The 26,859-nt window shown below is 44.5% G+C and overlaps 1 protein-coding gene and 1 long non-coding RNA gene across 2 annotated transcripts in view; both read left to right on the forward strand.

The window, feature by feature from the left end:
- Nucleotides 1-3,837: 3,837 nt before the first annotated feature.
- HLF (HLF transcription factor, PAR bZIP family member) overlaps nt 3,838-26,859 on the forward strand; it is a 35,555-nt gene continuing 12,533 nt past the window's right edge. Inside the window, exons 1-2 of the mRNA XM_059864595.1 lie at nt 3,838-4,116; nt 5,342-5,677. Coding sequence (XP_059720578.1) covers nt 4,011-4,116; nt 5,342-5,677 — 442 coding nt within the window. The 5' untranslated portion in view covers nt 3,838-4,010. The remainder of the gene's footprint in view (nt 4,117-5,341; nt 5,678-26,859) is intronic.
- LOC132336767 (uncharacterized) lies at nt 5,684-15,994 on the forward strand. Its single transcript, XR_009488946.1, has 2 exons — nt 5,684-10,967; nt 12,844-15,994. It is a non-coding gene; the product is annotated as an uncharacterized LOC132336767 (long non-coding RNA).

Raw genomic sequence — 26,859 nt, forward strand, 5'->3', positions numbered from 1 at the left:
CTGTGCGCGCGCCCGCCCGCGGCCCCGCCATTAGCCCAAAGTAGGTCACGGCCCGCGCGCGCGCTCACGTGACGGCCCCGCGCGCGCTGCTCCCCGCGCCGCGTGACCGGCGGGCGGGGCCGGGGGCACCGTGAGGGGACCGGGGTCGTGTCCTTGTCCTCGGCGCTGTCTCCCTCTCCCTGTCCTTCCCTCACGGACCCATCGGTGCCTCCCCCGCCCAGCCTCCGGCACCGGGCCAGCGCTCTGCAGGTGTCGGGGTGCCCGGGCCCTCGCGGTGGCCGCCCCGCGGTGTTCGGGACGCTGTCCACACCGACCTCTGCCCGTGGGGCTCCGGCTGAGCAACCCCCGACCCCGGCCCGCAGCAGCCGGCGGTGTCCGTGGGTGCTCGGGGATCCCGGGTGGGATCGTCCAGAGCGGTGATCACCATGTGCACTTTGGTAGAAGGACCCTTGAAAAGTATAAAGAGTTTTCGACTTTAAAATGGCCTTGTAGATTGTCTTTGCTAAAGAAAATAATCACACTAAAAAAAAAAAAATCTTACAGGACATTAACCACTGGGTACTTGGTTTGAAAATAATCAGATTTTTCATTTAACTGATCCCAGTGATGGAAACAACCATGAGAAATATAAATATTGGTTGAAATAATTTTTTTTAATAGGGCACCCATCAAGATATTTTCAATACAAAAACTAAGCAGCTGCATAGTCTTTCATAAGCCATAAAATAGACATTTTATGGGTGAATGCTAAGCTAAGAACACATGCCAGAAATTGTATTGAAATTGGAAAATGGAGAAATTCAGGCAGCGTATCATTAGCTCTGTTTTGTCTTGGTTGGCTCTACCTGGTGTGCACCATGTGGGGTCAGCCAGTGGTCAAACCAGCACAAAGGAATTAGGGGCCACCTTTGGCAAAGTGAAGCAAGTAAAAATCAGTAATTTGTATGTACAGACAACAACATGGTGTCCTGACAACCTGGAATTTAGGTTAATTGGGATGAAATCTGCCTGTGTAACATGGCTGGAGTTAAATTACCATTCCTGTTGTGTGAGACCAAAAATAACAGCTGCAGTACTCTGCTCAGGTACTCTGCTCTGCTTTGCTGGCTGGTCTATAAATCAGGAAGAGTTATTTTGGCTTTCACATCCAGGAAATTCCCAGCTCCTGTGTGTTGGGTATGCAGGGTCTGTAACTACACACAGTGCTCAGAGAGCCTTCCTTTTGTTCTACATTTGCACTGACCTACCTATAATTTACCCCATTCAGTGTCAAGCAGTGAAGCAGTGAAGGTTTCCTGTCCTTCTGTGGTGTTGAAAATGCTCTTTCTTTCTGTTGAGTTGGGTCAATAATCATAAAAACACAAGTAGTTGTGCTGAAGTTGAGCTTCCACTGGAAACTAATCTTGTTACTGGTGTATCCCCAGTATCCCCATTACTTTTACATCTTCTGTTCTATTTACTCTTCTTTGCTGCTTATCGTATATGTAAATCATATCTCTATTTTTCTTTAGACAGCATAGAAGAAACATTCTGTACCACATCTGCATATGGATTGGCAATCACCCTAATCTTTGTGTCACTCATCTGTACCTCTGTAATTAAAGGTTTCCACTAACCAGCAATTTGGCCGTCTGAGGCAACGTTGGTACGTGTACAGTCATTTAATAATCCACCGCTTTTTTCCTTACCTAGGTGGCACTTAAAAATGCCTGTGCTGCTGCTATCACACTCCTGCTCCAGTTGTGAACCATGTGGCATCTGTGGCATCCCAAGGTTCTCCCAAGCCCTGCTCAGCCATGCCCTGAGTCTGTTCCTGCCACTTGGCGCTGGTTCTGCGGGGCCTGATGGTCACAATCCCCAGTCTTCATGTTTTTCGTTGTGCCAGCGCAGTTTCATTGATTTGAGTGTACTTTGGACTTTCATCAGTTGCTTGTTTTAGGCAGTTCATTTAACAAGACACCTAATAATAGATGATAGAATTATAGAATATCCTGAGTTGGAAGGGACTGACAAGGATCATTGAGTCCAACCCCTGGCTCTGCACAGACACCCCAACAATCCCACCCTGTACGTCTCTGAGAGAATTGCCCAAAGGCTCCTGGAGCTCTGGCAACCTTGGGGCTGTGCCAGTTCCCTGGGGAGCCTGGGCAGTGCCCAGCACCCTCTGGGGGAAGAACCTTTTCCTGATATACAGCCCAACCCTCCCTGACACAGCTCCAGCCATTCCCAAGTCCTGTTCCTGGTCACACATGTAAGAGATACAGTAGATACACAAGGGGAGAACATAACTGTTCCTCAGGCAGCTTATATTTCTAAATACTGGGTAGTTTATGCACATAACTTATTTCTTCTAGAGAATATTTATGATTATTTATATTTGTTGAAGGTTAAAAGCTGACTTTTGAAGAAAGAATCACAAATAAACACAGATGGTATAACTTTGCAAAATGCAATCCAAAAGAAAACCCAAATGAGAATAAGGGAGGCACAGTCACCTGAAGGGTGAATTTACTCTGGGACTAATGGAGTTCTTGCACAGCCTGCATGGGCTGAAGGCCAGAGCAGATGGAAAGTCAACCGTGCTTGAATGAGGATCATGGTGAGTGGGGAGGAAAGGCTCATTTGAGCAAAAACGGAGCCTGGGAGTCTTAGTGGATGATGAGTTGACCATGAGCTGGCAATGTGCCCTGGGGGCCAGGAGGGCAGTGGGATCCTGGGGTGCATTAGGAAGAGTGTGACCTCTCCCTCTGCTCAACCCTGATGAGGCACATCTGCAGTTGTGTCTCATCCTGGGTTGCTCAGGACAGGAGAGACAAGGAGCTGCTAGAGAGGGTCCAGGCCCAAAGATGGTTTGGGGTCTGAAAAATCTCTTACAAGAAGAGTCTGAAGGGAGCTGGGCCTCTTTAGTCTGGAGAAGAGAAGACTGAGAGGGGATCTCATCAATTCATGTAAGTATCTCCAGAGCAGGTGCCAGGAGGATGGGTCCAGTCTTCTTGGTGGTGCCCAGTGACAGGATGACGAAAAATGGCCATAAACTAAAAAATGGCTATAAACTAAAACACAAAATGTTCCATCTCAATGTGAGGAAAAGCTTCTTCCCATGGAGGGTGGTAGAGCCCTGGAACAGCTGCTCAGGGAGGCTGTGGAGTCTCCCTCTCTGGAGATGTTCCAAACCCACCTGGATGCATTCCTGTGCCACCTGCCCCGGTGACCCTGCCTGGGCAGGGGAGTGGGACTGGGTGATCTCAAGAGGTCCCTTCCAGCCCGAAGGATTCTGCGTGGTGGTGACAGCGCTGTCACCCCCGGGTGACACCTGGCAGAGAGGCAGGGGGAGCTCGGTAGGAAACGCTCGCAGAGCCCACGGCCGGTTCCCTTAGACACGGCTGGGACCCCCGCCCGCCGTGCCCCGCAGCCCGGACTCCTCACACCGCGGCAGCGCCGGGTCCCGCTGCCCCGGCAGAGCCGCCAAACGTTCGGAGAGCGGGGTCAAACGTTCAGGCTCATTAACATCTCATTAACACATTCCTCCCAGTTACCGGGGAGGCGCAGCGGCTCCGCGGGGGGGTTTGGGGCGGGTGTCCCGGGGCTGCGCCCCCCTTCCCCCCCCCCCCCCCGCCCGGTACCGTCCGCACGCGTGCCGGGGCGGGGCGCACGGGGGGCGCGGCCGGTACCGGGGAGGGGCGTGACCGGCACGCCAATGGCGGGGCCGCTATCGGGCGTGACGTCAGCGGCGGCTGCACGTGGGCGCGGGGCGGGCGGGCAGGCGGGCGCAGAGCGGCGCAGAGCGGGCGGCGGGAGCGGCGGCGGCGGCGGAGCAGCTGCGCGGCGGAGCGGCCTGACCCGCGCCCGGTCCGCGCCCTGTCCCGCGGCCCCAGCGCCCCTCGCCACCTGCGCTCGGCCCGGCCCCAGCCCGGCTCACCCGCGCCGCGACAGCGGCTACAGCAAGGGGGAAGGAACCTCTCGCCGCGCAGCTGCCCCCTCCCCGCCGCCGCGGGCAGCCCCCACCGACCATGTCGCGGCCGCTCCCGCTGAATCCCCCGTTCCTCCCTCCCACCTACGGTGTGCTGAAGTCCCTGCTGGAAAACCCGCTCAAGCTGCCGCTCGCTCACGAAGACGGTGAGGCTTCCCCGGGACCCCTCGCAGTGCGCCCCGCTGTCACTCGAGGTCCACGGCATGCGCCCCCCCCCCCCCCTTACCCCTGGGTGCTCCCCCGGCGATGGAGCCCCGGGAGCTCCGGCACGGCTCGCTCGGGGCGCTCTGCGGAAGTGGCGGCCGCCCCGGCTCGATCTAACGGGACGCGCTCGGTGTTCGTTCCTATCTCCGGCCCCGGTGGATGGACGCCAAAGGCGCTCGGTGCCTCGGGTAAAAGGGGCCGGCATCCCCATCCCCGGCCCCTCAACAAACCACTCCCAGCCCCGCGTCCCCCGGTTCATCGGGAGAAAGTTGCGGCTTCCCCGGGAAGCGGAGGCAGCTTGGGAATACCCGTACCGTGTATGGCGAACGGATCGAGCGCGCACGAAAAGCAAAAGCAGAAACCGAGGGAAGGTCTTGCAGTTCCCGTCTCCTTGTTTTTTCCGAGTTCCACTGCCAAGCAACTCGCAGGATTTCACCGGGGCTGTTGTATGAGGTTAAAAATAAAATGCTGCGAAGGCTTGGTAGCTGACAGGAAGCTTTAGGAGTTCAGATTCTTGCAGATCTTGCAGAGAAATCAGGCTTTTCCCTTAAAAAACGTGCATTGAAATCACTGGGGGCTGTAGAAATGAGGAAGCCTCAGTTAAGCTTTTTTTTTTTTTTTTTTTTTTTTGCTTCTACCTTTGAATATTTTGTTGTCTCTTCTGCACATCAAAACTGTGTTCTGTCAGCTCTTGCGACTGTATGTTAGTAACATTTAGAAGTGCAGAATTTGAGGACTATTTTGCTTGTGCCTGGACTAGCAAGATTGGGACCATTCTTAGTTTAGAAGAATGACAGGATCCCAGGGATTTCAGGCTAAGACTGTTCCTTTTCAACAGAATGTATCAGTAGCTTCCAGTTTGTTGGAATACTTAAATGTTCACTTTTAGGTCTATTGAGTACTTTTTGATGCTAACATTCAAAGCTGTGCATGGAGTGGAGCTGTTAACTAAAAACAAAGGGCAATCTCAAAAATGTGGTTGGTTTTCACAAAGGTGCTCAGTGACATGACGCCTCAATTCTCTTCCAAGTAGAGTCAAAGGAGTTATTTTTTTGAAGGGAATATTCCTTTCTTACACTCGAGAGTACGGCAGAAATAATGGAAGTAGTATTAGTTAATGTTTTAATTACTGAGTTCTTACATGTTTGTTATGTGTTTTTGTTTAAGCATTCGGTAAAGAAAAAGACAAAGAGAAGAAGTTAGATGATGACAGCACTGGTACCACAGTCCCTCAGTCAGCTTTCTTGGGTCCAACATTATGGGACAAGACACTGCCATATGATGGAGACACTTTCCAGTTGGAATACATGGACCTGGAAGAATTCCTCTCAGAAAATGGCATTCCACCCAGCCCAAACCAGCATGAGCCTAGCCCACACCAGTCAGGTCTCCAGCAAGCTACCTCAGCATCACCTTCTGTCATGGACCTCAGCAGCAGGGCTTCTACTTCAGTCCATCCAGGCATGGTGTCGCAGAATTGCATGCAGAGCCCAGTCAGACCAGGTAAGTCAGCCCTCAGAACTTCCCTGTGGAATTTGGCTTGAACCCCTCCTCCCCACTGTAAATCACTGCTTCTCCCTGTGCAGCTGACAGGCAGCTTAGAGCCCAGAGGATTCCTGTCACTCACACTCCAGCAAATAAAAACAATAGCTCCAATTATTACTAGGCTGCTCCACCAGGATTTTTGTTTAAATTATTGAAGGAAGGCGCTGGGAATTCCATGGAAACTTGCCTATCTTAGTTGGTGTCTTAGCTGTTAGCAAGTAAAAAGACCACAGACAGAATGGCATAGATGCCATAGGGTTAAAAGAGCAGGGAAAAGGACTGTGAAAGAGACTATTCCCTCAGCCAATATTTGATGTGAGACACAGGAGTGGGCAGTTATTCTGGAGTTAAAGGTTAATGTTTCTTACTTGAAATTTTAGCCATAATCTTACTCTCTACTGAGCAAAGTAAAATTTGCCACAGGAACTGAGTTTTGGAACAACATAATAATCTTGCTTAAATTGGCATAAACTGAGTGTAACTCTGACCTGAGTTCATAACTTGCATCTGTAGTCACCTTACGCTTAAGAAAACACCATGGAGTCCAAGGCCTGGTTGTAATGCACAATTCCAGCCTGTCTGATGTCAGTGGAAGTCTTTTATTATTTTATTAGCACTTGATATCATCCCTTTAGAGACACCAGTTTGAATCCAGAGTAACTCCTCTGGCTTGACACCAGCATGGCTGAGATCATGGGCAGTGGAAGAGTGTCAGCATTGAAGTTTGGGAAACATGGAGCTTTGCCTTTTTCCTTAAAAAAATAAAATACAGAGAGTGACTTATTTATTGTGTTCTTCTGCTCACATGAGGTGTGCTGGAGCAAAGTGTGCTTTTGGCAGCAGGAAACCACTCCTCTCCCTTCTGCTTGATCATTTGCCATGCTCAGTGTGCGAAGTCATTGTCAGAATCATCTGATAAGGAGGCAAAATAAATAGAGAGGCAAAAGTTGTGGAGCAGGATGAAATAGAAATGTCTTACAAGTCTGCAGTGTTCCTGTCTCGTTAAAAAGAAATAAAATATCCCCCCAAAGCTCCCCAAACCTGTCAACATAGTCCTTGATCCCCCCATCAGAACTGTGTGTTTAGTCATGGATTTCATTTACTTACTTTTACTTTGTGTGGATTTGACTTTGCTTTGTGTTTCAGTTTCAAGGCTTTTCATGGTTAACTAATAACTTATAAGGGTGTTCAAAGTTAAAATATATTTGGAGTAGGCAAGAGCAGAACATGAAACCCCTTGCTTTTTCTGAGCCAGCTTTAAAAATAGTACATATGAGCTACATCACTTTCTGTCACTTATGCACACACAAAATTAAAAGCAGATAATCTGTCCCCATTCTCTCTTTTTTTCCAGAGGAGCCTAGTAGTGAGCCAGGCTTTTAATGATCACCTGTCAGAATTTATTTATAATCAGCTATCTGTGTGACTTTTCAACTCATTGATTTTTTTCAGTTTATCCTGAGCCCTTTGCAGCTCGGGGTTACAAACTTGTCTCACAGTGAACTTTTTTACTGTTGTAAAGGACATTATGGCTCTTGGAGTAGGATAAAGCATCTAAATTTGTAGGTGTTTTTCCCAACACCATATTGCCTTAGCAAAAATAGATTTTTTTTGTTAAATATTTTGGGGTTTTTTTTAAGGGAGCTCATTTCACATCTTAAATAATATTTTCTTGTCCCCTGTTACAGATAGGAAATGTGGCTTAACTAACAGTAGTCTGGTTTATCATCAGGTTGTTAAAATTTTTATGTGCTGTCATTGAAAAATCTTTCTTTCACAATCAGTACTGAAGAGAAGACCATCTCACAGTTTAGCATTTGAGCAAGTTTGAGAATATAGGAGCATGTATTTTTTTTTTAATTTAGTAAAAGTAAAAATGAGCATTTAAGAGTTACCATAAAAGGGCCAAGGCAAATGTGCTGCTTTGAAATAGGGAGGTAAATGTTAAAATCATTGTAATGGAGCCTGTTGCTTAATATATCTTAAAACATTTAAAATATAAAATATATTTTTTTAAATTTCCACATAAAGAAAGGGTTTTGGTTGGCATGAGCTATCATTCCAGTATAGTGTTGTGATTTGTGTTACTGTAATAAAGCAAAGAACAAGTTGTAGGAAGTATACAATTTCAGTACAGATTAATTCCATGTGATCCTACTACTTCCAGGAAAATGGAATGTTTTAGGTGACAGTAATTTTAAAAATATTTCACGGGTGCGTATTCTGAATTTTGCCTTGCAATGGGCGAATTGAGTCTGTTTGAGCATGTGGGCCTAGAGGAAGGGTCCAGTCCTGTGCTGCTCCTGCCCCTCTTTCAGTGGCTCTGGGTTTTGGCACTGGGGGTCAAGTGCAGGTGGTCACAGCTGCCAGCCTGGCTGTGCCCTGCTGGGGGGACATCCCCCCTCCTCCATCCGTGGAGCCCTGACTATGACTCTGGGACTCAGGGACGCGCCTGGGCCAGGGATGGTTCATGGAAGAGCAGCATGAGGAGATTTAATTTTGTGCATGTGTTCCAGCACAAGCCTCATCTGTCTGTAGGAGTGAGTGGTGTTGCCCAAACGTGTTTTGTGCCGTGTCTGGAAGTGATCAGGAGATCTGCACTGGCATTCCCTGAGTGTCATCAGGCTCAGCAAAGCTGTGTTGACCCTGATTGTGGACGTGACATTACCAAAATCCTCACGGATTTTCTTTCTCCCTGCTAAAAAATGTAATGACAACAAAAAGAATTCTATATTTTCAGCTCAGATTGTCTGGTCAATGGAAAGATGTTTAGGCTCACCAGTTTATCATCTGCAAAGAACAAAGCGACCACCTACTTCCCATACATATCTGTTCAGGGAATGTAGTTACAGAAATTTCTGGCTTTGTTTTGATGAGGGACACAGGGTAATGACTTACAAGAGTGAAACCACATATTTATCTTTCACAGTGCTGATTTTGTTAATAAAAAATAGTGTTTTGGTTTATTTTTAGCATTGCAGACCAACATTCATTGTCATGTGTAGACGCATGTAAAACTTCTGTTTTGTGCTGGTATTGGATGCTGGCAGGTTGGCTGAAATCTGTGGTCTCCTCAGAAAAAGGTTTTCAGATTTTTATGAAGCTTTCAAAGTAACCCATTACTGCAAAGACATTTTTGTGGTTCTTCATGTTGCACACCTTATGTAGTCTTTCAGTGGAACATCAATCTCCATTTAAATGCAGAGTCCTTAAGGAAATTTATAGTAATTTTCAGCTGTTTGTATGTAAAGGGAGGGTGTATATTTTGCAGGTAACTAGTTGGTTGTTGCTTTTCGTGCCTGGCTCTTTCCCCCTGGCTGTGAATTAGGGAAGCATCAGCTAGATCTGGCAGAGAATCCTAACTAGAAGGTTTTTGGGATCTTGTGATTTTGATCTGAATTTTCTGTTTGCCACCAAAAAGCCTTGGATGTGGGGCTGTGTCACAGGGATGCTGCTGGCACAGTGATAACCAGTTGTTTCTGCCTTGCTCCAAAGGAGACCAGGGCTGTTCAAGGCTCTGAGAGAGCTCTCTCTTTGTGTTCTCTGATGATGGTTTTCTGTCTATGTTGCCTGCATGGCTGTGTGCCTTAGACTACTTGCCAAAGATTATTTAAGGAAAAAAAAAAAAAAAAAGAAAAACAAGCTTTGTAATCCACTGCAGAAATATACCTATGTGCAATATCTGCAAGTCTTCACTTAAAAAAAGTTAAATTAGAGGCACATTAATAAAAAAGCTGAGAATTGTTTCCATGTGAAGTGCACTTATACCTCTCACCCCCCAAAGATTTTTATGAAATGCTGTGGTATATTTGCTCAGTCCAGATATTCTGTCTAGAGCACAGTATCCATTACCTCTGGCTTTTTGCGCAGGCACTGAGCTGCAGTGACTGACAGCAGGCACCACTGGGTGGGTTTCAGTGTTTTTTGGAGCTCCTGTTTGTGCTAGGCACTGCAGCCAGCTGGGAGAGGCTTGTTCTTGCTCCATGCAGCTCACTGCGGGGTGAGGTGCTGCCGGGGCAGCCCCAAAGGGTGTGTGTGCAGCACTCCCTGTATTGCAGCCTTCCTTCCCCTGCGTTTCTTAACGTGATCTCCTCCTCCAGCACCGTTTGGCAGAGCGAAGGGCAGCATTCCCAGCTGCCAGCATGCGCGTGGAATCCTCTCCTAAGCTTTAATCATTGTTTACAAGTCGTCCCCGGGTGTTGCAGGAACCCCTTCTCTCCCAGAGGCCAAGGGCTCTCCGCGGGAATTTCCTGACCTTTGGCCTCCCACGTGAGGATGGGAATGACCAGCTCCACCATGGCCAGGCTGGTACCAGGAGCTGCTCTTCACATTGAGCCTCACGTGAGGCTCGGGCTGCCTGCAGGACCATGTGCTCCAGGCACGTGTCCCTGCCCTGTGCAGCCCAGCTCAGCCCAGCTCCTCTCTTGCCGCCGCCAGCGCGGGCCCAAACCGCACCGAGATGGAAAAGCTGCGCCCTGCGCCGCTGCTGCCACTGCCAAGGAAGTGCAATCTGCGGGCAAGCCTCGCAAAACTGCTCTCTGGATCAAAGGAAGATGCAAAATATATTCAGGCAAATAGTAAAAATAGCCTGTCACATGATAACAAGGGGGAAAAAAGTGCTGAACGCACAGGCTTGTTAATGCTGGAAGCAAGAACACTGTGTCTCCTTCAAGAGAGCTAATTTTAATATTCACAGTTAAATGTTGATTATTGGTTAAATAATTGCTTGACTGCATGAAAGAACTTGAAGTTAGTTCAGAGTTCAAACAGTAAACAGCATGAAATAATGTTGGGTGTTAGGCTAAGAGCTCCTTGTGCGAGGAAGAGCTGTCCAGACTTAGGAAGAGAGCATAGGGAAGACCTAGGATTGGAGGGTTTTTTTGTCCCCTTAAAGATACTTTAAGGATGTCTTGAGTGTCAAGCTTGTTACAATTACTTAGAAAACTACAATGTATTTTTCAGAGCTTTGCTTCCCATCTCAAAGTGCATTGCGGAGTGATTGGTTCTCAATGCAGTGATTTGATTTTTTTTTAAGGAGTGAGTACACCCTGAAGTCTTTCATAAAACAATATAATATAGTCAAGAGAGAAGACCTCATCAGGAGATGTATACAAAGACACTACTATTATCTGATTAGATGAAGCTACTAGGAAACACATGAAATTGTTCAATCTCTGCATATTTTTATGACAGCAAATTGGCAATTGTGGAAGCTGCAGTGGCCAGATTCTGCCAGTTAATCTCAGCAGTAAGTACTTTGCTCCTCATGTGGTCTCCCTGATTTCTCTATTGCTCAGCAGGTAGGCAGCTTGTTGACTGCTCTCCGTCACCTCCCAGGTGGAGCAGCAAAATGTCACCATTCACTCTCTTGTCATTCATCTTTCTGGAATTTTTTTAAGGGGGGTAACAACTCTCAGTGGCCAGTGGAGTTTTCACAGGATGAAAGGACTTAGTCACCATCAGTAAAAAGGACTTTAGTGCATTATGAAATCATTTGGTTGCCTGGCAGTACTCTATGGAGCTGTTTAGTATTTATATCACAAAACTTGAGCATAGGTTTCTTTTTTTTTTCTTTTGTTTAGTCTTTCTTTCATAACAAATAAAATATATTTTCAATATTTTGTCTGAATTTCACGGAAGACTGGCAATCAGAAAAAAATATTTCAGCTAAGTTATTTTCAAGAAAAACTGTGGGTAGATCTTAAGTAGATAATGAAAGCTCTGTAAAAAACATTTATTTAAACCTCAAATCTATTCCACTTAATGGACTAAGTTATACATAAACACTTGGTATAGAAAATGAGTGTAAAATGCACAACTGTGTCAAAATGAATTTATGGCAAACGGTTTTTTTGTAGCTTGTATAATTTATTTTTTTTAATGAACAAATGGTGACAAAGAAGCTCTATGTTTATCACAAAGCTGAATGTGGTCCTGAGAACTTGAGAGCTGCAGTGTGGAGAGCTAACACAGGTGTGTAAGGCAGCATGTGTCGCAACATTTTTTTTTCTTTTATTCTGGTGCTCTTCATAGCACTTCAGCTTTGCATGACTGAGTTACTATCCATCAAGTTTTAAACAAATGCAAAATATTATTTGGCCTCTCACATTTCTGACACATTTGAAGCTGTGGTACAGTTCTGCTTCCCCGTCCCATTCTCTCAACTAAGTTTTGCCAGGGCTAAATTTGGGCCAGATTTTTGTTGTGCACCCTCCCAATGCCATTGCTTAGCTCCTCTGATGTGGCAAGCTCTTGCTTCAGAGTTCTCTGCTCAATTTGGAGAGAAACAGCTCTAGCTCTTCATCCCACTGGCATTATTCTGTTGTTCGTATTACTTGCAATTTAATGAAAACAGGCACTGAACATCTTGGAGCTCTTTGTTTTGGTGTATGGCTGTTGTAGGAGGAAATAAAAAAATCCAAATTGCATTAGGGTTCTGGAAAACTCAGCTCCTTGTTAACTTGAACACAAATCACAAATGTAGATTACTACTCAAAACAGGAACCCACAGATGGATTCATGAGTATGTGTTTCCTTCAAGCAGAAGCTACAGTGAACTGGTGCAATAACTCACCTGTAACCAAATGTCATCCTTAAATATGTAGTTGAAAGCAGAGAGGCAAAAATACAGAGTTTAGAAAAGATTTGTTGAAGATGGAGAAAGAATGGTATAAAAAAAAGCATTCTTTTCCAATTAGCCTTAGGGAGCTCAGCTTGCTGTAAATTCTTTGTTCTGGAACATGGCTATGGACAATAGGTCAAAGATTAAGTAATTCATTACAGAACTGGTTGGTTCTCCTGAATTTAATAAACAAATGAATGAACAGGGTTCTCTGTCCACAGCAAGATCAATTAATTTGTGTGGCAGTGATTGATCTTAAGTTTTATTTAAAACACTTGCAAGGCCTTCCTGCTTACTTAATGTCTGTGTGGCTACTGGTGTCTTTGAGGTGAGCTGGTCATGCAGCACTCATGGCACAGGTGAAAGCACTCCAACAGACATTAAATGTGGAAAGGAAGGAAACTGTAAATTGCACATTGAAAAAATGAAGGAACAGTAATGTGAAACTTCAAAACACAAAATACTGCAGAAATGTGTTTAATGCAGCAATCAATATTTTTAGGACAGCAAGATGATTGAAATAACAGCACCAGACCTTCTTGTAGAAGACCACATTGTGCAAGACTGCAAAACATAAAGCACAGGCTCAAGGCTTGTGCTGAAGCAGAGATGACTTTAAACAATTCACTCATTTTTACCAACTCACCATTGCAACATTTAGAAATTTGTCTTATTCCACCAATAAATCTGTTTTAAAAAAACAGCTGCGTTCTTGCCTTCGTAATGCTTATTAAGTAGGAACTAAGCACTCAAACCCAAATCCTCTTCCTCATCACAGCAGAGAGGGTTAAACTGAATTTGAAGGGCCCTGCAGCAATCAGCCCTCAACTGCTGCCTCTCTTTGTGCTGCATAGTGGAAATATGGATGTTGGTGACAGTCCCTGCAGCTGCTGCCCTTTGGTGGGGCACTGGCCCTTCTAGGCACCTAACTCCTGCAGCATTTGCTTGCTGTGAGAGATGAGCATTGGGGTATTTTTTTGTTACCATTTTTATATGAATCAGATGTATTAAGAAAGTTGTGATTTTTAAGAATTGATTACAGTCCTAAAATTTCATGAAATTAAATTAGTGGATGTATGATGGGATATAGGATGGGGATGTGTTGCTGAGCAGGAAGAGTAATGCAAATTTGCATTTTCTACATCAGAAAAGGTGAATAAGACCTTTAAAATGCCTGATCTGTGTGAAATGCTTCTAAAAAAGCTGACACCCTTTTAGACACCATGAAATGTCAATTTGCTTTGAGAAAAGAATCTGCAAGAAACCAAATTTAATTGATTTAGTGTGTGTTGGAAGGAGGGGAGTCAAACTTTTTCTGCCATTCTTCTTTCTTGGAACTCCTCAGCTTCTCAGGTTCTGTGATTAGGTGAGACACTGGTGTTTCATTTATAAAGAGGATTTAGAAAACGAGCTGTAAGGTTTGTAAGCAAGATCTTGAAAGTTCTGATCTCACACAATGGAATGGTCTGGATCCTCTCCAAAGCCAAGCACAGTTATTTTACTGAAAAAATTTCTCAACTTTAAGCATCCTTGCTCTATCCTTTTCCTCTTGTGCAGCAGAGTTGCCCTAGCTCTGCTGCTCGTTTGAAACTACCTTGCAGTGATCTAAGTTCAGATTTGATGGCTCTTATCACAATTATTGCAGTGTCACATGCGGGTGGGCATCCAGGTGACCTTGTGCGCACATCCCGCCGCTCATCCCGCACTGCACACGTAGCTGTGGCACAGGGAGCTGGCTCTAATCTGGGAAATTTTCCCCCCTGCCACCGGGGTCTGGGCTGCAGCAAGGTCAGGAGTCAGAGAAGAACAGAGGAGAGTGAGAGTGGGCTAAAAATGTTGAGGGATCAAAGAGGAAAAGTAGGTCGTGGCAGGGTATGCGCACTGGGAAGAGGGCTGGGGGAGCACAAGTGAGGAGGAAGATTTGTTTTGCTATTGGCTTTTCAAAGTTGTGCAATTTAAGAATTGGATTAACCTGATTTGACTTTGTTTTTCTGCCAGATTAGATATGTTGAGTTTCTTGGCATTGTGAATTGTACAGTACATTTTGTGCTGTAAAATATGGGTGTGTCGGGATAGAGCTGTAGTGACACAAGCTGCTCTCGGTGTAATGCAGCACTGCTGGGTGGACTTCCCTGCTCTCTCTCCCCCAGTACATCCTTGGTAGGGCATTTACAAAGTTGAGAGAACCTCTCTGTGTCCCTGCATTCTGTTTCCAGCATGGCATGAAGACTTATTAGTATCATTTCTGGTAAGGTAACACTTACCTGAGTTCTGAGAAGCTGTTTGGTCTGGCTGTGGCACATGCAATATTAAATGTCTCTAAAAAAGAAAGAAATTGTTTAAAAATACACTAAAGAGTTTCTTCCTGCTTCCTCAGGATTAAATTGGAGAAAGTTTATTGGGAAATGCTGCGGCTTTTTTTTGTCTGCCTTCTTTTTATTTGAAGAGTGAAAAAACAGATACAGATCTGAAATAACTGCAAGTGCTGAGCTCACTGTTGTTTGAAGTATACCGCAGCAGCATATCAATGTCAAAGTAAAATTTTCACAGTAGTATATGTTTGCTCAATGGTTTTGGTTTTTTGTTTTTGTTTAGTTTTTGGTGCTGCATTCATCCTGGATAATTTGATTTGGTGTATCCTTTTTATACACTGGCCTTGCCCTGTGAGACAGCCCAATTCTCTCTGCTTATTGCTGGGTGAGGGTGGAGTACTAAAAAAGGGCGGATAGAATCACAACCCTGTCCAGCTGGGTGATCACTGCTCTGATTAATAAAGAATGTGAAACTACACATACCTTGGGGCACTGTTGTTTAATTCCTATTCTGGTTTTCCAGAATTTTCCAGGAACTTGAGCCATCCAAGCAGGTCAGTCATGAGGGACTGACCATAGCATGGCCTTTGTCACCAGCAGGGGCCTGCCCTCTGTATCAAGAGCTGTACACTGAAAACTGAGGAGTTATGTCTCTGCCCATAGTGAAGATTGATTCTCTTGGAAGAGAAGAGAAGACCGTAAATAACAGATCAGGTTAATAAATCACATATCTGGATTGTGTCATGCTCCTCAGCCATATGTTGCTAACTCTACTAATTCACAAAGGCAAGAAGCCACAGGGCTTGCTCACCAGGTGAAGGTGTTTCTGGAGTGGTAGAACATTCTTTGAATTGTTTCTGGAGCGATAGAGCATTTTTTGAGAGTAACACCAATTGAGTAAAAGGGAGCAGGAAGCTGACCTTGTGAACACCTGCATCTCTCAACTCTTACATGAGAGAATTAGGGAAGAGTGCAGCATATTTAAAGTTAATCTGCATTCTGCCTTCTGTGAAGGTTAAACCACAAGCCTTCAGTAACACATGTGTTACAGCTGTGAAAGGTTTGGGTATCTGCTTGAAACACCTTGCCTGTGGGTGCCTTGATACTTAAAAAATCAGGGCATGGATTGTCCAGGCTGCAAGGCCTGATGTTGATCCATCCATAATCACGTGGCTGCTCTCAGAAAGGTTGATTTTTCAGTTGGACCATGCTCATCACCAGGTTTAAGAAGCACTTTTCCAGAGTCTCTTATCTGCTCAATTTTCTCAGTGCGATACGGTTGATGTCATTGTTGAAAATTGTGGTAGTCTCTGTCTGGAAGCAGTTCTGAACACGTGAAAAGGAGTCATTAGCCAAGGAGAAGGAAAGAGCTGGAAGTGTAATTGTCAACTCGTGTGCGTCTCTGATTTCACCAGGTGCTGCACGTGTCTGGTTTATCAATTTATTTCTTTTAGAAAGTAAACAAATCTTGCTTTTCTTACGTACTCTGGTGGCTGCTTCAGCCGAGTTGCTCTTATCTGCAGCAGGGATGTACTTCTGAGGTCTTGTGTCTGGGGGCTTTTCTTTCTGCATCCACACGGGATCACGTGCAGCTCTGACACTGGCCTGGGATGCTGTTTTTCTGTCCATAAGTAATTTATTTAAAAACATTATTATCACTAGTATCAAAATATAATACCTGATCATGGGGGCAGCTGTTATGTTTTTCAGGTTGAATCCTTTGGCCAGGTTCTGTTTCACTTTGTGGCTGTTTCTCTGTGTTCAGAAGTGGCTGATCAAGGGGTGTCTGCACAGTCTGAACTCTGGGGGATGTGCACCATCTGTCCTGGGCCACATCCTGGCAGGCCTGAGCACCTCTGAGTCTCCTTGGTGTGGACTTCAAAACCACCCAGCATTTTGCATTTTTGAAACTGATGCGTAGCTCTCAATCCTGTCCCAACAACGAATTTCCAGTGCTTTTTCCAAACCAGGTTCTCTCAGGATCTGCATCCTTGCAGGAGCTGGTGGTGTGTAATTCCAGTGGAGCTCCAGCTGAACTGGGTGCTCAGCCCTGGGAGCCCAGCTGACACCTCATTAAAACCCACCACTGGCAACCCAAGCCCTAAAGCAAACTCCTCAAGTAATTTTTTCTGCTGCCCTTCAGTTTCCAGCCCGTGGCTGGTTGTTTTCCACTTTCTCACGTTTCCCCAAGCTGCTGGTGTGTACAGTCTGAAGATCACATTTAACCAACACAAGGAAATCAGCTTGGCCCGACGGGCTTCTCCATCACGTGGCTGCAAATGTGTTCACTCTGTTCTGCCAGATTATGGCTGGCTGAGCAAAATACAGTGAAGCTCTGGGCTGCTGGCCAAGCTTTTATTTCAGTTTGGAGCTTACAGCCACATATTTGCTCTTTGGCAGGACATCCACTGGGGTATATTTGGATAGTAATCTAGCATTGTTTTGCTGCTTTTTTCTTCTTTCTTTTATTTTCTTTTTTTTCCTTTTCTTTTTTTTTTTTAATGCACACAGATAGTATAATCCCAACACTTTGTGCAGTCTGTATGAGATTTGTCAGTGTGCACTGTTATGTGTGTGCACTCAGAACTTGTAGCTGTGACCTTTGATAAATATAAGTCAAAGCAATTAACTTTCTTTTATTGAAAAATGCTGGATGTCCTACTCTTTTCCCCCTCTGTGCTGATAACAGAGCTGTGTTGTTACTCTTTCGAAGATCAAAAGCTTCACTAGGGTTTGATTGAAGTCCAATTATGGAAGGAAGTAACTGTGCTGGAGCCCTGAAAATAGCAGTAATTGTTAAAATAATAAAGTGTGTCCTTGTGTGTCTTTATAATATTTAAAACTTCTTTTGGGGTGGAAGGGGGTGGCTTTCCTCTAGCTTTAAAATGAAAATACTCGCAAATGTCCTGGGAAAATAGGAGTGTGCTGTTAGAAGAATTTCTTTTCTCTGGATTTCTTCCTTCAGTTCTCCCCCCCCAAACTGCCTTCCTCAGAAGCTGTTTGCATGCAGCCTGACTCATGTAGGAAAATAAAGCTGGATTTGATTTTTAACTGTATGGGAAGCTTTGAGTTTGGGGCGGGGGGGGGGGGAATAAAGGCTTTATGATGCAAGCTCCTTTATTTCTCTGTGAAACAAAAATGGGCTTTTCAAAATACAGTGTGTTTTGGAAAGTTGGCTCTGGGTTTGAAAACCCAACATCTCCAAGGGCACCCTTTTATGAAAAAGCAGTACAAAAAGACATAATGCTTGGGGAAGGGGTAAAAACATGAGGACAAGGGGCAGTGTTTGAGGGGCAGTTCCTGTAATCTTCCAAAGGAACACAGCTCCTCCAGTGTTTGTGGAGGGGTTTGATTGGTTTGGTTTAGATGGATGGTATTGAGCCTTGAATTGTGGGGTTTTCGTTACTTTATCAAAAACTTTGAGCTGTGTCTGAACAGATCAACACTGGCAAAGCTGAAATACTTTTCCCCAAATCTGTATGTTGTTGTTTAGGATATAAATATATTTTTGCTTCCTCTTAGTCTCTCCTGCATCCTCAGAGAGGAGGGAACCTGGGAGAAAGCCCAGTGGTGAGGTTTTCATCTGGAGTCAACTGGCAGAGCTTCAGCAATGGAGAGCTTTGGGTCTTGACCTTAAGACCCAACATGTCTAAATGCCTATTTACCAGTTGTAGTGTTGAGATAATTGAAACACTGATGTGAATAAATAGAAATGAAGATGATAATATGGACAGTGATTGCCATAGGGGCTGCTTTGGTGATTGTACAGTGGGACTGGTTTGAAATTACAGCGAGATTTTACTAGGGTTTGGTTTTGTTTGTTTTTGGTTTTTTTAACTCACGTGCTTGTACACACACATCTGATGCAAGTGGGACAAGATAATCCTTATGAGAAAATCAGTCCTTGTGTGCTTTTATTTCATCCAGCTGGACTCAAAATCACTAACTACTTGAATAAAATCTTTGCATCACAGATAAATGGTATCAAGTAATAAGCCCAGAGGATTGTACAGAGCAGGACTAGAATTTTCTTGGCCCCTTAAATTCTTAGGACAGAACCTGTTAATTTATTCATTTGAATTTTACTGTTGCACTCTCTCCACTTCAGTAGAAATTATTTAGTCCTTCTTTTTCTTTTAAACTCATCTGTTTATTTTGACTGTAAGACAGCTTTATATGTATAGCATCTATAAAATAGTCTGCCTTTTCAGCTCCCTGCTCTTACTGGGTTTGGACAGATCTTTGGAATACAAACTGCTTCATTGCAGTGGAAATTTTTATTTATCAAAAGCCATAGCAAGGGGTGCCCTGTTGGTGTTTATCCAGTTGGCAGCTTGAGCCACTCTCAGAAACAGCCCTGGCTGATCTCGAGGAGCTGCTGAAACTCATCAAGCAGGTTCCTGCTCACCAATTATCCAGTTAAGCAGAAAGAGGAAAGGTGTTTCTCTTGCTTGTGTTTTTTTTTTCTTCGCTAGGTTTAACCCGTTCTTCCCCAGGCCTGAGTAGTTGTGGGTGTATAATGCAGCAGTCAGAGTCCAGGGGGAGAGGGGCAGAGGGGATCTCTTACACACTAAAAACACACCAGGATTGCATCCCTCAGCTGGGACAGACAGGCAGCTTCCAGCATAAATCTACAGCATTCTGATTCTTAGCTGAGTCCTACCCAGCGTACCTCAACCAGCATTTTGTCCACATTTTAACATACTCTTAGGAAAATAAAAGAAATTCCCCTCTCCAACCAAACCCCTCCTTACTTCAACGCCAGTAATGAATGTTACATTGCTGCCAGAGCAAATTTGTTGATTCCCAAACACTCCTACTGTGTCTTGGTTGGAAGGCTTAAATTACTTGCTTAATAAGTGCTGGGGATAATATAAAAAAGGTCTTTCTAGTAGAGTTCTGGTTTTCAGTACATATTATAAGAATAAATAAATGCTCAGATGATAGCAGACAGCTGGGTTGTCCACATCTGACTGTCTTCTGCATTGATTTTTAAGACAGACCATGTGCATGGCTGCTTGCTGGCTATCAATACCAGATGTGTCGACTTGGAATTCAGAGGGATTGTCAAGTGACAGTGCAGTTGTGAAACAAATAATTTTGCTCTTGATTACTGAAAATAGTAAATGAGTGGCTAGGATAAAGTGAAGAGATATTCTCAATTCCAGTAGAGAACAAGAGGATGAAATGGTTTTCCTGACTGCCATTAACAAACAGTAACTTGGTGAATATTTTTCTTTTTTTCCTTCCTACCTCCTGCCCAAGGAGGCTCCATGAGCAGCACAACCTCCGAGGGTCCTCTAATGTGTAACGAGGCTCCTGCAGCCATGGAGGGAAGAGCTTCTTTCATTGACATTGTTTTCACAAAGCTTGTTGGTGGTATGTGTGGATGCCTTGTTGCCAAATTTGCTGGAAATTGGCCAACAATTTCCCAAGCTTTTGGGAGGGGGCTGGTCAGACGGGCACAGCAGGACTGCAGAAACTCATTTATCTGAAATCAGCTCAAGAACAATTGTCAAGTACCGGGGGCACTGAAATGAAGTTTGCAAAGCAATTGAAGGAACTGAAGGCTGTTTGATATCTTAATTCTGTACGTGGCCATTAACCAGGTGTACTAGATACAGGCCTTGCCCACAGGTAGGATCCACACTGGCAGATTTCTATCTGCCCAGGACCTGTCTGGAGCACTGAAGTGTAATTTGGTGACTGCACTGATTGTTTAGGAAGTGGCTGGAAATGCTCAGGAAGAAGCAGATATAAATACTCTTTAGCTTAGGCTGTGGCAGAGCTTGATCTGCATGTCTGAGCTCTGCTGGCTGAGGGGGTCTATGAAATAACCTTTGATGATAGGTAGGGCTTTTCTTTTGTTTCCTGAGTAGCCCAAGGGTGTAACTGAGTATTTATTACTGTTCCACATTGCTTTTTATATTTTTAAAAGGAAGATCTGTGACTGCACACATTGGAATGCATGTTAATAACAAAAATGGAAAAGACCCTTTCCATCATCAGGATTTTACTGAATTTTGCTTGTACATTGAACCTCAAAGACATTTTCCAGGCAGCAAAATGGAGGCCAAAGAGGAAGAGCCAAAATCTGAGGTTACTGAGCAAGGCAAAGCTGGGTGACCACCTCGTCCCAGCAGCCTGAACAAACCCTCTGAACCAGGGAAGGGTGGGTTGGGACTTAAGCTTCAGGAGGTGCTTCTTCCAGGCTGCAGGTCAAGCAGGTGAGGGCTGGGGTTCTGTTGTGGGTGGGCAGCAGCATCTGAGCTGGGTGTGAGTTCTGTGGAATGCAGGTGCATAAATAGCCTGGGCATGAGGAAGCAAAATGTTTTCACCTGTGAATAGATGAGTTACTTCTGCTGAGGTGCACAGGAGCTCAGGGTTGTCTTCTGTAGAGAGTACATTAAAGGTGGCATGAAACAGCTTCATTGTGAGACCTTCTCTTAATTTATTTCTGAAAATTTTGAGCACCATAAATCTGCCAGTGCCATTTTCTTTATTTCTTCTGCATTTGTAAAAGGAGAACAAATAAAAATGTTCCATAAGCTTTGCTACATTAAAAAAACCAAAAAACCACATTTATATGACACAGCTCAATTTTGTATAATTTTTTCATATCCAAAATACAGAAGGCTTTAGAATAGATGAAGAAAAGCTGCATATCTGAGTTTAAGATAAAATAGATGATCCTTGTGACAGAGACAGCAGAAATGATGTGATACGACAGTTGCTGTAGCAACACCACCTACTTCATGAAAATCAGAGTTAACAGGAGTGTAAAAGGTAAAGCCCACATAATTTTCCAAGCCCATAAATTGCTGCTGCCCTCAGCCTGCAGTGCTTTCCAGCTGTCCAGTGCTTCTCCTTCCATGTGCACACAGAATAATCAGCTTTTCCACATGGCCAACTCCTGCAGACCCCATCCTGTGCAGAGCAGGGGCACACCGTGGGAATTCTGCAGGTGACCTAGAAACAGGAGGGAAAGACAATGAAGGATTTTGTCCTGTCTTTTTCTGTCCTCCCCCCAAATCCTCCAAAAAACCCCAGATAACAGAATATTGAAAAGGCCTGTGCTGTCTCTACAGAGAATTAAACAACCACCAGTGTAAAAAGGAAGCCAAGCAGTCGATTTGCTTCTGTGCACCTCAGCTTGTAAAGCACTGGTATGTTTAATGTGAATTGTTAAGTGTTTTAGACACAGAAGGTCTCAGGGATAAGGGCACTTCCCCCCTCCCAAATAAGCTCAAAATAGTGGTTCTCCATACCTCTGTGTTTATAAAATGCCAACTCCCATGTTTAAAAGCTCCTATATGCAGAGAGTTGATCAATGATTTGCCAGTACATGCTGGCCCCAAGGTTACATTAAAATATATTATTTTTAAAATATTGAAATTTAAAAAATATATTGACTTAACACAATTTTTTTTGTCATTAATTGGCAGTGGAGAGTCATGCAGTCTGTGTGTGATAGCAAGAGTAAAATCTGTATTATTTGTGGATTGGGGGAAGAGTGTTTAGAAGGAAGGGGAATCTCATATGGATCCCTTTTGCTGACATGCCTCCTGAAGGCATCACAGTAAATGCACTGCACAATAAATGAAGGGAGCTTTGATTTTTGTGTCTTGGGGCATTTTAATTAAGTTTTTGACATCGATCACAATCTTCACAGGTTCAGCATGCCTGTTGCATTGAGAACATGCATAGTAGTATGTTCAGAGGCTTAGTTCAGGGCTGTGGGCAGTTTGCAGAGGGAGGTCACAAGAAGGAATGTAAGTATTTGAATTCCAGGATTTTTTCAAGAGATATTCCATCACCAACCTTTTTCACTGCCTCTGGGAAGGTTTTGTTGCATGTTGCTCTGACTGGTCCATGTGAGTGTTGTTATGAGGCCCAGAAGTCTCTGCAGGCATTAGTTTGGGTTTGGAGGCTCCTCAACAAAGCAGTTTCTTGCCATTTTCTGATGCTCAGAAAATGCCCTCATTCACTTCTAAATGCCCTCACATTTAGAAATGAATTTATCAGTGCCCAGTGTTCAGTGCTGTAATATCTTTTAATTAGGCTTGCTTTTTGAAGTTACCTGATTTTCCTGTGTTTGATGTGCCACCAAAACTTGTTTTATGCAGCAGCTGTAAAGAAGTAGTTGCAGACACAGGGCTAGTGTCAATATTCAACAGCCTCTTTTCCTGGAATTTTCCCTAAGTGTCCTTCCTTCCTCTGGCCCCCCCAGGTTTGATGCCTCTGTATGGTTTATAAATGGAGATAAATGCATCAACAGAGAAAATTCTACAATCATACACACTTTATGTGTGCTCCTTGTCAATAAAGCTAGTATATAAAAGCAAGTTAGACCTCTGCAGTTATTGGTCTGTAACAACCCAAGTATAATTTTTTGGGTTTTGCTATTTGTTTGGAAATTTTTTTCCCCAAACATATTAGAGGATCCTAATTTAAGGCAGAGAGAAAATAAAATGTACTCATCCTTCCTTAGATTATGGGAACAGTGTGTTCCCATTCTGGCAGCTCTAATTCTTAAAACGTGATTATTTTATACAAATCACCCTCAATAAATTGTCACATAAAAAGTGTGCTTTGTTTTAGTGAAATGTAAAAAAAGTAAAAAGTGACTGCAACAGATAGTTCAGATTTGTGTGCACGAAGCAGATCAAAAGAGAAGAGGAAATTTTCAAGTTCTGTAACTCTGCCCAGTGACCTCTTTTCCTTCAGGGATGTATTCCAGTGCTGCTGATAGCATCTGTTGTCTGTCTCTTGGGCTTCCCATTAGCTGCTGATTGGGAGGCAGAGGAAATGTACCTGTTTCACGTAGCTTTTCCATGCCAGCTGAAATCTCCCTTGGCTGTGTTTTGATAACACACCCAGGCAAGCAGGGCTTGGGTACCAGAACTGGGTAATACATCCATGAGTCATGGGTGGCATATGCTGTCAGAACTACAGGAGGGCTTTTTGCAAGACCTGTTTACTGAGAGCTTGCTGTCCTAGATAGACAAATAAACAGAACAATGGGAGAGGGACTGACTTGGTCTGGAGCATTGAAAAGCACATTGGCAGTGGCACAGACACAGCCTGTGGACAAGTGTTGTCTTTGTTTGGAGCAGAATTTCTCATGAGGGCACATTTATGGATGGTGAGGTTGTGGCAAGGTGAGGGTCTCCCAGGGAACAAGGGACAAGGCAAGAGGAAACAGCCTCAAGCTGAACCAGGGGAGGTTCTTGATGGATGCCAGAAGAATTTCTTCATTGAGAGGGTGGTTTAGCATTGGAAGGGGCTCCCTAGGGAGGTTTGGAGTCCTAGACCCTGGAGGAGTCCAAGGAAGGCCTGGACGTGGCACTCAGTGCTCTGCACTGGTGACAAGGAGGGGATTTGGCACAGGTTGGACTCAATGATCTTGGAGACCTTTTCCAAACTCTGTGATTCTGTGACTGTGCTATATGAGGCTGTTACCTAAACCAGGGCTCTGTCTAAAATCTAGTGGTTCATTAAAGTTGGGTACATAAATGTCCAAGGAAAGGAAAATGGATGGTTTTGTCTCCTTCAGAACAGGTTGACAATTCTGATGCTTCTCTGCAATCTTCCCTTTAAGGAAAGAATTACTGTACTTTTTGAGGAATCTTGCTATATGTGAATTGCCAGGTAACAAAAATATGCCAAAGGATGTCAAGAAGCTCCAAGGTACTAGAGAACATAATCATCTTGAACTGAGACATGCTTCTAAGCCCAGTATAAATTAAAATTAAATACCGGTGTGAACGTTCTTCCCTGCAGCTCTTCTTCAGGCCCTGTCCCCACTGAATTCCATCCTGGCTGATCTTTGTAAGGAAGGCAGCATCCTACAGAAAAATCAGAAAGGCATTTAGGAATGCTGTGAATGTCATGCTTTTCAAGAATTTTAAAATCCCTGTTCGGTGTCCTGGGAGCAGAATCAAACCCTCTGTTCCTCCATGTAGCCTGGCTCAGGCAGGAGTTGAGAGCAGGAAGGGAATAAAAATTGGATTTCCTGGTTGTTTTCAGAGATGAGGCCTCATTGAGCTCATAGGTGCTGCCTTCACACAGGCTAAATCCGAGGAAGGGCTTTCAAAGGATGGATCTTACAGGAGAGATGAATCTGAAGTCTGTGAGATGTAGTGGAAGATTTTACCTGCTGGTGCCTCCTATTGTTTGTTTATGGTTTTGAAGGGCAGAACATTGCTGGGCCAGCAGGCAAAGGGTATTCCATGCACTCCATGGTAACCACAGGCAGGACGTGCAAGTGAGTCCCTCAAAGATCTGCAAGCACACAACTGAAGGCTGCATGTGTAGCCTTGGACAGCAAACCCTGTCCTTGGAAATGCAGGCTTTAATTACATTATATCCTCTTCTTCCCCCTTTTCCCATTTTGCCTGTAGAGCTCAGACCAGCTCTGGGCTGAATCTGGGCCATTTCAGGAAGGAAGTGGTTGTCTGTAGGATCTTGGATCTTGACCTCATTTACTGCAGATGTGAGAGGATGCAGGGAATAGCAGGAGGAGAAGGGAAAATCTGGCAGGAAGGACCGAAGGATTTTGTCTGGAGAGACTGAACTTTGCTTAAAGTTTCAGCAGAATTATAAACAATTAATTTGATTTTGTGGACATGTCACACCATGTATTTGCTTCCCTTTCTGTGAGGAGCCCAGTGTGACACCTTGGGTGGCTCTCACCTGTGCCCCACAGCTGCAGAAGCCCATGAAAGTCCCATCTGAAATGCAGCCAATGCCTACAACATTTGCTAGCCTGAGAGAATGATGATTTGATTTAAAATATCTGTACTTCTTCATCTTCAAAGAGAAGTGTTGCCCCTTCTTTCATGGGAGTCTTGTGGGGAAGAAGCTGTTTCTGAAGCACACAGATGCAGTAGTTGTCAGTGCCGGAGGGAACTCCTGAAATTGTTTCTCTACAGGAGGTTGCAATAATTTATAGCAAATGTTTTATGGATTTATTTGGGTAAGTCAAAATGAGTGAAACAAGTGTCTTCTTAAGGAGGAGAGAATCCCGGTAAAGATAGTATGTGAAACTTGGAAGATTGTTGCAACCATGACTGTACTTCTTACACAGCTCTCACACTTAATTTTAAAAACAAATGGAAAAGACAATCTAGACTTTCTCATGTCCCACTCTACAACAGGCACATTGGAAATTACTAGAAATGGATCTGACAGCACCCCACAGTGTCCTCCTGGTGGGACTGAGTAGAGGATGACAACTGACCCTCGCTGTAAGGAGCTGAAGGAGGACAGGGAGGTTTGCCAGTGTTTTGTTTGTTGGAGAGAATCTGTGGCACTTGGGAATTTGGGGTTGTGTTTGTACCATCAGCACAGGCTCTTCCTGCCCTTTTCCCTTCAACAGTGCTCTTCTACTGAGTGCATTCATCACAGCCTTTGCTGGAACAGCTTTCCCCTTCCAGGCTCTCTCCCTCTCATCTTTGGCTGCCAGTCTGCCATCCTCGCCTTCCTCACCTCCTCACCACCTTCTCAGCTTTGGGTCCTAATCACTCAAAGAAATCCTCCCCCTCTCCTCCAGCTTGAGCATGCCCACAGCTGGAACATGCTGCCCAGGGAAGTGGTTGCATCACAGCTCTGGAGGCTTTTAAAAACATGTAGATGTGGCACTGAAGACACAGTTTCGTGGTGGAGTTGGCAGTGCTGAGTTTATGCTTGGACTCAGTGATCTTGGAGGCCTTTTCCAATTTGAACTGTTCTGTGGTTCTCTGAAGTAACACTGACCCAGGAGCTGCCCTCTCTTCCAGTGCACAGGCTACTAGCACACTGCAGTGAGAAGTCTGCCAGAAATTTTTAACAGGTTCAAAACGAAGTATTTTTTGTGGAACCTTTTTAGTGAAACTGTAGAACCATTTTGGCAGAAGCAGTTGGCCCACAAGAAATCCAAACAGAATGGTTGAAATCTGGTGAAGGCTGAAGAAACTGAAGACACCATCCTCTAGTGGGAAGTGTTAGTCTTAATAAGACTACCAGTCCTGCCTGGAATAATACTGTAGAGGCCTGGAGCAGGAGGCACACAATGCTGAGAGGGGAGATGACAATTCTTTCATAATTAAATGCACAAGGTTTGTAAACAATGCTGATATCTTCAAAAAGTACACATTTAAAAAACCCTTTTGTGTACCAGTCCTATAGTGTGTGTTAAAACCAGGGAATTATGTTGTGGTTGCACT

The sequence above is a fragment of the Haemorhous mexicanus genome, chromosome 20 (assembly GCF_027477595.1).
Source record: "Haemorhous mexicanus isolate bHaeMex1 chromosome 20, bHaeMex1.pri, whole genome shotgun sequence".
Classification (NCBI taxonomy): Eukaryota; Metazoa; Chordata; class Aves; order Passeriformes; family Fringillidae; genus Haemorhous; species Haemorhous mexicanus.